Source organism: Phocoena phocoena, chromosome 20, assembly GCF_963924675.1.
Source record: "Phocoena phocoena chromosome 20, mPhoPho1.1, whole genome shotgun sequence".
Taxonomy (NCBI): Eukaryota; Metazoa; Chordata; class Mammalia; order Artiodactyla; family Phocoenidae; genus Phocoena; species Phocoena phocoena.
The window spans coordinates 2710258-2720873 of record NC_089238.1 but is presented as its reverse complement, the minus strand read 5'-3'; the positions used below and the strand labels follow the sequence as shown (position 1 = coordinate 2720873).

At 58.8% G+C, this 10616-nt stretch overlaps 1 protein-coding gene across 1 annotated transcript; it reads right to left on the bottom strand.

Annotated features, from left to right (window-relative positions):
* Positions 1-351: 351 nt before the first annotated feature.
* On the bottom strand, positions 352-9979 carry ZNF787 (zinc finger protein 787). The gene is made up of 2 exons (XM_065898877.1): positions 9898-9979; positions 352-1421 (listed from the first exon to the last, which is right to left on the bottom strand). Exons 1-2 carry the CDS (start codon positions 9974-9976, stop codon positions 352-354), a joined length of 1149 nt encoding a protein of 382 aa, XP_065754949.1. The 5' UTR covers positions 9977-9979.
* Between the last annotated feature and the right edge of the window lie 637 nt (positions 9980-10616).

Sequence of the window (10616 nt, the reverse complement as noted above, 5' to 3'; positions counted from 1 at the left end):
CCCCGTTGGTGGGGAAGAGAAAGAGGGAAAATGGTCTTTCGCTCGTGGGTTTTGTCGTATCTTGGTCTCTCTAGTTCTCACACGTCTTGATTTCGGGCTCGGCCGAGAACCTACAAGGGTCAGGCCAGGCCGAGGGCCGGGCGCGGGGAGGGCCGGGCGGCCCGGTGAGCGTCCCCAGTGTCCCGCCCCAGGCCCGCCGCACCTCTCAGGCCGCACAGGCCGCGGGAGGGGAGGGGGTAGAGCGCCCCGCCGGTCCGGGGCAGCCCTCTGTCCGTTTCTCCCCGGGTCTCTGGGTCCTGCGCCGTCGTCCCCGCCAAGCCCGAGGGGCCCCGCCCCCCCGGGCCCCCGCCCCTACCGGCCCTCCCCGCCACGGCACTCGCTGCACCGCCCGCCCGCCGCCTCGTCATCGTCGTCGTCGTCCTCCCCGCCTGCCCGGTAGTAGCTCTGTCCGCAGCGGCTGCAGACGGAGGGCGCGCCCACGGCGTGGACCTTCTTGTGTCTCCGCAGCGCCGCGCCCTGCACGAAGCCCTCGCCGCACTCCACGCAGATGTGCGCGGGCTCCTCGCCCCCCGCCGCCCCGAGCCCGTCCCCGTGCTGGGCGCGCTGGTGGGCCAGGAGCCCGGCCCCGTGCCCGAAGCCCTTCCCGCACTCCACGCACACGTACGGCTTGGGGGCCGGGGCGCGCCGCGAGCGGGGTCCCGGCGCCTTGGTCCCCGTGCCCGCCATGACTGCGGCCGCCGCGGCCCCCTCGCCCGGCGCGCCCACCACGATGATCCCCTCGCCGTCGCCCACCGGGATGGCGATCTCGCCGTCCGCCGCCGCCGCCTCCTCGGGTGCCTTGGCCCGGCGCACGCTGGCCGCCAGCACCTTGGCCGCCACGCCAGGCCCCGACAGCTCCGGGTGCAGCCGCAGGTGGCGCGCCAGGCTCTTGGGCTGGCTGAAGCCGCGGCCGCAGCGCGGGCACACGAAGGGCTTGAGGCCGCTGTGCGAGCGCCGGTGCTTGGCCAGGCTCTTGCTCTGCGTGAAGCTGCGGCCGCAGTCGGGGCAGGCGTAGGGCTTCTCCCCCGTGTGGATGCGCTGGTGCTGCATAAGGTTGGAGCTCCAGCTGAAGCGCTTGCCGCACTCGGAGCAGGCGTAGGGCTTCTCGCCCGTGTGGATGCGCCGGTGCTGCACCAGGTGCGAGCTCTGCGAGAAGGTCTTGCCGCAGTCGCTGCAGGCGTTGGGCCGCTCGCCCGTGTGTGTGCGCTGGTGCCGCGTCAGCTTGGACCAGTGGCTGAAGCTCTTGCCGCATTCGTTGCAGATGTAGGGGGCGGGCGGCCGCGGCCGGGGCGGGGGACCAGCCGGGGGCGCCGACTGGGGCGGGGACAGCTTGGTTGGGGGCCAGCTGGGGACGTCGTCGTCATCCATGATGAGGATGTCCACTGGAAGGCAAGAGGGGAGAGGAGGGAGTCAGAGAGCCTACGTGCGAGGGCGGCCTGGGGCCCCTCCACCTGCTGCTCTGCGTGCCCCCGGGAACCTCGCTCACCTGTGCGCCCTCCCAGGCTTCCCTGTAACGGGGGCGGTGGCAGAACCTCCCTCAGAGGGCAATTGGGCCCTGCCAGTGCGGAGCCCTCCTCACGGACCTGGCCCTGGTCAGACGTCCCTCCCATCGGTCCCCTTCCCCTCAGTGTCTGTCCTCAGGGCATCGAACACGCCCTGGCATTTTACTAAACATTCATTACCCATCCCTTAGGACTCTTCCTTCCTTCACGGCCGTTTCCCCAGCATCTAGAACAATGCCCGGGACTTAGTAGGGACGCCAGAAATGTCTGCTAAAGGAAACAACAGAAACCAACAGGGGTACGGGATGGAGGTCTAGGGAAGGCTCCTAGTAAAGAATGCCTCCCGAAGCCCAGGCCCCAGGCTGAGGGCCAGCAGAGCGCCTCCCCGCCAGACCGGAAGGCAGCCGCAGCGCGGTTTCCAACTTTGCCCAGGGACAAGGGCTTGCAGCACCCTGTGGGTGTACAAGCGGGAAATGATGGTGTCACATCTGGGCTCTCGGAAGATAATCCTGGCTGCGGGTGGAGAAGAGAGAAGAGGAAGGGGTCACCGGACTGGTTAATGGGATCACAGGCCGCATGAAAGTCCTGACCCTCCATTAACTGGGAGTACAACCTCCAAACACCGCAGCCTCTATTACAGACTTCCTCACCCTGGTCCCTGGGTTTGTAGGTACTGTATGCCCAGTGCAAACAATAAAGGAGCGTGGGGCCTTGGTCCTGGCGTCTGCAAACTGAGGACACCACCACGGGCCATCTGCCCAACAAAGCCTCTAATACAATTACGCCGCGCTTGGCCTGAGCGGGCGGCCTCCCGGGAGAGATGAGAGCCTGCCCCCTCCCCGCAGCCTGCCCAGCTCTCCGAGACTGCTCTGTGTGCACCCTTGGCGACATTTGCCTTCCCTGTCCGGCTTGGGCCTGAGTTACAGAATGGAGGTGGGGCACGTGCTCAAGCCCGCACTCCTGCCTGGGTTCCGGCCTCTATCTCGGGGGCACGGCCCCGCCCCCTGATCACAGCCCCGCCCTCCCGCCTCTGGCCCCGCCCCTAGGTGCACCGCGAAGGTGTCTTTCAAAGGTGAATCCCATTATAACCTACCAAACATTGTTTTCCCTCTCCCTCTCACTAGCCTGCAAGCCCAGAAGGACAGCGGCCCGATCCCTGTGTTCCAGCACCTGGCCGGGAACAAAGTGCTCCAACTGTCCTGAGACAGTGGTCCCATGCACTTAATAAGCATCCATGCGTTTAAGTCTTGTAAGGTGGGCTCCATGGAACTCGGGTCTTTACAGGTGAGAACACCAAGGCACCAGGAAGATGAACCACTGCCCAAGGCTACACGGCCTGGGAGCAGCAAAGCAGTATCTGCACGGGTAGTCTGGGTCCCAAGACCGCCTGTACTGGAAAGGGTACTGGGATATAGAATCATATATGCAGCAGGAAAAAAAAAAATCCAGGTAGGAAGTCTGGGCCGGGTGGCGGCCGCTTTTCCAGAGGTGACACAGGGCCCACTTTGGTGTCAACATAAATCAAGAAGTGGCATCACGGGGATCCCCTGGCCGTCCAGTGGTTAGGACTCCATGCTTTCACTGCCGTGGGCCCCAGTTCAATCCCTGGTTAGGGAACTAAGATCCCGCAAGCCACCAGGCACAGCCAAAAAAAAAGAAAAAGAAATAGAGTCATAAGCACATTATGTGGAGATATTCAAGAATAAAAAACGGAACCTTGGGGAGCTGTCTGCCTCTGAGCAGTGTGTCCGGGCAGCAGGGGTGGACTGGGGTGGGCTGGAGAGGAGACTTGCTCTTTGCGGGAAATGAGCCGCACCACCTGACCCATAGCAAGTATTCTGCACTCCTTTGATTGAAATAAACGTCTTGTTTTCAAAGTTGTCAAGAAAGTTTAACAATACGCCACCTGACTCAGCGATGAGGAGCATTTACAATCATGATGACAGGAACTGAACACAGCCCATCTGAACTTGTGAAACACCTGTAACTCAATCCGGGGCCCTGGATGCGGGGGGGGGGGGGCGGTTGGCGAGGGGCCGACCACCCGTCCAGGTCCAGAAACGGGGAGAGAAGGCCCGAGGAGCCGGCTGGGCAGTGAGGTGCTTGCAGCGGGTGCAGGCTTCCTCTGTAGCCTTGGGCTACGTGACTCTTCTCTCCGCTGCTGCTGCGTGCTGTTTACCCCACACACTACTTTTTTTTTTTTTTTTTTTTTTTTTTGTGGTACGCGGCCCTCTCACTGTTGTGGCCTCTCCCGTTGCGTAGCACAGACTCCGGACGCACAGGCTCAGCGGCCATGGCTCAGGGGCCAAGCCGCTCCGCGGCATGTGGGATCCCCCCAGACCGGGGCACGAACCCGTGTCCCCTGCATCAGCAGGCGGACTCTCAACCACTGCGCCACCAGGGAAGCCCCCACACACTACTTTTTAAGCAGGTGTTAAGCTGTTAAATGGAAGAGGGTCTAATCACTTCGGGAGGCAGGGTTCTCTCTCAACCTTCGGATTCCTGGTCCCCCCTGCGAGTGGGTGCAGGGACCGGCGCTCTCCAAGCAGCGGGCGGCTCTCACGCACACCAGAGTCTGAGTCTGCACCCCTCCAGGTCAGGCTGGAAGTCAGCGGCTTCCCTCTGGGCCGCCTTCCTCATGGGGGCAACTTCACTGCCGCACAAACGTCATCTTTAAAAGGATGCAAGAATTCCCGGAAAGCGGAGAGGACATCGACCAGCACAAAGGGCTCACTCAATAAAAAGCACAGAAATGACGAGTGATCGCCATTCCCGAAGGGAAGGGGAGGGGTGTCCCAGGCTCCAGGTCCCGTCATCCCACAGCAACTGTCACTGTCCTCTCGCTGAAGGAGGGCTCAGCTCCGGCTCCTGCGCTCTGGGCCCAGGCGGGGTCCTGCCGCCCACGCAGCTTCCCGCCCCAGGGTGGATCCTCCCAAGCAGACCTTCTGGGGAAGGGCAGGACCTGCGGCTTTACCGGATGTTAACTTTTTTCCCCTAAAACACACGACATGCAGAGAGCCCGGAATGCAGAGCTGACCACAATCAATGCAGAAAGACAAATGCCCTGTCAAGATACAGGTCTTGGCCACCCACCGGGAGTCCCTCAGTGCCCTTCCCAAGCTCACCCCCTCTCAACCCCAAATATAACCACCATCCTGACCTGTGCAGTAATCGTTCCCTTGCATTTCTGTACGGTTGTCACCCAAGTGCAACATCCCAGACATTACAGTTCGGTCCGTTACTTTTTCAGAATTTTTTTTTTTTTTTTTTTTTTTTGCGGTATGCGGGCCTCTCACCGCCGCGGCCTCTCCCGTTGCGGGAAGCACAGGCTCCGGACGCGCAGGCCCAGCGGCCATGGCTCACGGGCCCAGCCGCTCTGCGGCATGTGGGATCCTCCCGGACCGGGGCATGAACCCACGTCCCCTGCATCCGCAGGCGAACTCTCAACCACTGCGCCACCAGGGAAGCCCTACTTCAGTATGTCTTTAAGTCTCCTGTAAGACACGACTTCCTCCACCTCTTGCTTTTCCTTACGATTTTCCTTTTGAAGAAGCAGAGCCCTACAGCCAGTTGGACCCTTGCTGACTGCATGCTCCTAGTGCCCTGCATCTGCTGCCGGTTAGCAGCTGGCTCACCCAGCCCTGCCGGCCCCTGAAGTCATTCTGAAGGTGCAATCCTGTTCTTTCACTGAAGGCACCCGATATCTCGTGTTTCTCTTTTTGTGATATCAAGGGCCACCGATGCTCAACGCTTAGGTCTGCTGATTTGTCGAGGGGTGCAAAATGGGGCTGCCCTGTGGTTTCTCCTGCGTTTAGGAGCTGGAATAGCTTTTAGAGACTCTACATCATCTGTTGGTTGGTACTCAGTGGTAACTTTCATGTGGTTATGGCAGGATGAATCTCATTTCCCCTTACCTGCCCAGTTTTCCAAGTTACGAACTGGTTCCCTACCACCCTCCAAGGTAACCACGTAGTCTTTCCTTTCTTAACATCATTAGGAGATCACGGATTTAAATATATCTGGTAGGCTGCACTGCCTGCCATCTTCAGTGCGTGGGAGCCTCAAGTGAGCTCCGAGTCCTCTGGACGGGACCCAGGTGGTCTTTGACAGATTCTCTGCCATCCAGCCTAACAAGGGGCTACAGGTTCATCCATACTTCCCACCCCAAACCTGCAACTGGCCGTTTCTCCAAGGGACTCTGGTTTCTTTTCGTGGAAAACAATTTCAAAATCAAAATGTGGAAATGATCTTCGCTTTTTTTTTTTTAAGATAAAATTCCTGTGACTTCTAACTGATACTTCCCATACAAATTCAGGCCAAAAGGTTTTTATGCGGTCTTTTCTAGGACATCTGCATCTCTGTTCCTCACCAGGGGAGGAGAGGACTTGACTAGCCCATAATTGCTTATTTGCTGAACCCACATCACACAGCTTCAAGATAAGCAGTCTAACTTGAATGGTTAGAATCACCCCCACCACTGCCAAGTACCATTCCTGAGAAATCAGGTGAACTATTCCTGTTCCCCTCACTGATTTCACAGCCAGACCTCCACCGCCTGAGCCCTCGTTGAGCCTGCCCCGACTCAGCGCCCATCTCTCTGGCCACGGCGGCTGCGCAAGGCTCACTTGCCCGCAGACTCCTCGGGAAGGCCCCACGACAACCCTGTTTGCTCAGCTCCTGCTGGCTGAGGTCATCTGCACCCTTCCAACGTGGAAGGCAGTTTTCCTGAATACGATCCTTAGCTCTACCTTTTCTTCCCCTGAGAATCATAAATATGACTCCATTTTCTCCTGGCATAAAGCATTGCTGGCAAAGTCTGACAGCAATCCCATCTACTTTGCCTTGTAAGTCATTTGCTCTTTTTGCCTAGATGCCCCAAAGGATTTGCTTCTTCCTTTAAAGCCCAGTGACTTGAATAGAATATGTCTTGTTCATTCGAGTTGATATTCTCAGATCTGTGATTTATTCCTTCAATACCTAACTTTGACATTTCAGGAATGTTTTCTGGACTCGTAGTTTTTACCATTATATTCCTTTGGATTTCTTCTTCAAAGGGCTTTCTTTACCTAACTTCAGTACCTGTTTTTTTTTACTCTGCCTTAATCTTTACTCATTTCTTTTTGATTTTAAAATGGCCCTCTTTTTCACCTTCGATTTTTCTTAAGAAAAAATGTGTTATTTTTATTCAGTCTCGAATTCCTCCTACTTCACTTTGAAATTAATTTGACTCTATTTCTAGTTCTCTGCTGAGTTCTGCCCCCTGGGCTGAGCTGTTCTGATCTTGCAATTCCAGGGGCCGTCATCTCCTGGCCACTCTGAACAATCCTGACCTGTCTGCAGGTGTATCTCTGACCACCGTCCCTGTCGGTGGAGATACTATTTGCCTCTCTTCTTTTTTATTCTAATAGCTTCCTGGGGGTGGAAGCAAGAGGACTGAACTCACCATTTTCCAGTTTCGCTCATTTCTGTGGTCAGTCTCCCTGAACTTCTGGGAAGCTACACTCTGGACAGCGTTTCTGGCTCCTCAGGGCTCCCTCTTCCGAGTGCAGGGCTGCCTGCTCTGCGGCCACCCCTGATTTTATCTGGACCTTCCCTTCTCCCTTGTGGCCAATGACAGGGGTCCCACTCGATCCTGAACCCCCTCCTGACAGGCTCTGCTCTGCGTGGGTCCTGCCCGGGCAGGGCACTTTACCTGGGTAAAGGAAGCCATGGGCCCCAGCAGCCCCGCGCTCCCTGCTCCTGGTCTGGACAGAACCCCTCCAGCTTCAGTTGCTGGCCGCAGCGTGACCAGCCCCAAGTCCTCCGGTGAACCCCCGAGGGCTACCTGGGGCGTCCTCCCCTCCTGCCCCTGCTAACACCACACTGGCCCGGCTGCTGGCTTGTCCGCATCCAGCTGTATTTTGGGGCTTTGCACCTAAGGTGTGCTGCCAGTGTGACCCGGGAACATGGGTTTTGCCCACAGGCAGTTGCTGTGTTTTTACGTGGGTCTGCTGTCATCCGGCTCAGACGTGGCATTTGCGGTGAACTCTGCGGGGTCATTCTGGAGGGCACTGAGACGTGAGAGGCGGGCTTGAGAGCGGGAGGCCAGGACCCTGTCCCTGGTGGGTGATTTCCAACACACCAGCTGAAGACTTTCCCGCCTCAGAATTGGGATCTCTTTATTATTCATCTTTGGATGGCTTCTCTTTCTGAACACCCTGTAGCTAAGGCCCCAGGCCGAGCCTGGACAGCTCTCGCACCTGCAGGCGGTGGGCCGGGGTCAATGTGCCAGTGAGGCAGCGCAACAGACTCTGGCTGCAGCCTACGGACAGTCCAGGCCCCCAGGCCCCTTCCACTGGCTCCCGGCTGCCTCACCCTGGGCGGTGGCCTGGCCTCTCTCTGCCCAGCACCCTCTGATCAGCACCCCGAGCTCGAAGGGTGTGAGGATTCCATGAGAGGGCCTGCCCAAGGTGGCTGGCCTCAAGCTCGGGGCACACAGGAAGCGCTCACAGCCCTGCTCACGGACCCCTCGTCCTGACCCAACGGGGAAACAGCCTACAGGGGCTACCGCCAGCACAAGCCTCCTGCTCCTGCGTCCAGGCATCAGCCGGGGGTTGGGGGGGGGGTCTCAGGGCAGGGGTCCAGCCCTGTCCCATCACAGGAGGCTGCCACAGAGGTAGGACCCAACAGGGCAGGCCCAGAACCAGGGGACGCAGGGCAGCTTGGAGGCATCCAGGCCACACGGCTTACAAGCTGAGCGAAGGGGTGTCACGCGGTTGGGGGCACCACACAAGGAGGGGCCGGAGCAGACTTGCAACAGACTCCGGTGGGGTGTCGGGTCGGGGACAGCAGGCCGGACAAAGGGGATATGAGAACCCACTTGTGCTTTGTTGAGGTTTCCTCAAGAGAATGAGTTAGTGGACGGAGTGTAAAATTAAAACCACCTTACTTCAAGGCAAACATGCATTTTGGAGACAGCTGGGGACACCTTCACACAATGGGCAACGCTTCGTCAGGTGAGATGAGCGTTTGTTATTGCTGGAGAATCTGTAGGTGAAATGATACAATATCTGGGATTTTCTTTAAAATTCTCCAGAAGAAAAAGCAGGCACAACCAGGGAAAAGACCGCAAAGTACTGCTCACCGCTAAGGCTAGGCAGTGGGAAGCGCAATCACCACACTATCGATGTTTGCAATTTCCAGCATGACACAGACCGTAAAATTAATTTTAAAAAGGCTAAAAGACAGGGAAAGGAGGAAGGGGCAGGCCCGGCGGCATGAAATGGGGAAGGATGGGCCGTGCGCCCTCCTGCTGGGTGGTGGAGGGTCTGCGCCCCACGTGCCATGTGCCCTGAAATCTGTTTCCTCCTGTGTAATCACGGCAGCCCGGAGCCAGCCCAAGGAGCTTCCCTCACCCCCTCAGTGGATCTTAGAACTAGATCAGGCGAAGGGGCTCGAGTGCTTTATGCAATCTATCCCCAGCCCGCCCAGGCCCTCGTAACCTCTCTTGGACGACTACGACACGCTGGCACCGGGATCACGACCTCAGAGCCTGTTCTACAAATAACGTGGTCGCGCCCATTCACTTCCACGCTGCAGGGGCACAAGGCCTACAATGCCGAAAACACCTCCCCCTGCCCCCTCACAGCAAGAAATGCTGGCTGAACCCATCCAAAACGCACGAGGACGGGACGCCCGCATGAAGACGCATCAAAAGCAGCATGAAAAAGAGCTCATACTTTATTTCTCAGGTGCCCTGCATGAAAACCCCTGGAAACGGGGAGCACATCTTCACCAGAGGGCAAGGGGTGAGGCCGTGAAGGGGCCAGCGGGGCCAGGTGGGGTCTCAGCAAGCAAAGCCTAGTCCCCGAGGGCTCAAAGATGAGTTTTATTCAACCCAAATAACGCCTTGTCAAACAAAACATGCGGCCAATGTTTAAAGAGTGACAGATAAAACCCCAGAAAGATACAAGCCCCATAAAAACCCAGACACCCAGCTGTCCCCCAGGATGGTCACTGGCCCTGCTCTGTGAGCCTGCCGCTCCCCACACATCACAGTTTGTCCCCAGCTCTCCACGGCCTGGCCCACTGGTATGTGGGCCTGCCACCCTGGTCTAAAGAGCATCCCGCCCAGGAGGTCCAAGGGGCCACCTAGAAACGGTGCCAAGCACCCAGCGAGGGGAGGGGGCAGCCCCCAGGGGCTCCCAGCTGGGAGGGAACTCGGAGAATCCACACAGGCCCGGGAGGCAGCCTGGCTGAGCCCCCAGAGGAAGGATGGTGAGCCCCGAGCCACGGGAGGGGAAGGGGAGACAAAGGAAGCGAGGGTCCAGGGAGGGGTGAGGGACCAGCTGGGAAGAACTCCCCAAGGCCGCCTCACCTGGGTTCTCATGGCTGGCCATCTGCTGGTCCTCAGAATCCAACGGCCCCGGAGACCACGCCTCTTCCCGCAGCTCCATGTCTGGGTCCCTGTTAGAAGGGGACGAGACAGAGGACAGAGTTTACAGGACGCCAGACTGGACGGAGGGCCCCGGGGTGGGGAGACAGGTGCTATGTGGGCTCCAATTGCCCGGCTCAGGCCCAGCAGACAAGAGGTGCGTGGCGGTGGGGACCTAAGGGCCAAGGGAGAGATGGCCCTCTGCTCCCTCACTGGACAGGGGTCCGGCCCGAGGCCACACACAACCTGGGTGAGGAGGAAGTGCTCCGGCTGCGGCCACCTGGCCGGGGCTAGCATCCCAGCTCCACTGCTGACCAGCTGGGGCCGGGGCAAGAGACCCCCTCCACCCCCCAACTCGGTTTCCTCACCAGGAAGATGGAGGACGGCCCGACACATGGGTCATGAAGTCTACGCGAGACAAGTACAGACGGAGCTCTCACCCTAAGCAAGGGAACCCTAAATCCACTCCAGGCCAGGGCCCATCCCACCAATCAAGGCCAGAAGGGCTCCCCTGCCAGGCCCGTCCTAAGGCCTCTCCCTGGACCAGGATGAGGCAAACCCCACTGAGACATGACAGTGTGTGACAGGGAGACAGGTGACGTGGGCACTGAGCGTCTGAGCAGCTCACAGTCTGAGGTCTGCTTCCAGACATGGGCCAGCCA

Bases quoted from the DNA above. Each gene is read 5' to 3' on its own strand.
- ZNF787 (XM_065898877.1), bottom strand. From the start codon at position 9,976: ATGGAGCTGCGGGAAGAGGCGTGGTCTCCGGGGCCGTTGGATTCTGAG. The intron at 1,422-9,897 runs GTGAGGCGGCCT...CTTGCCTTCCAG, and splicing joins GGCCAGCCATGAGAACCCAG to TGGACATCCTCATCATGGAT.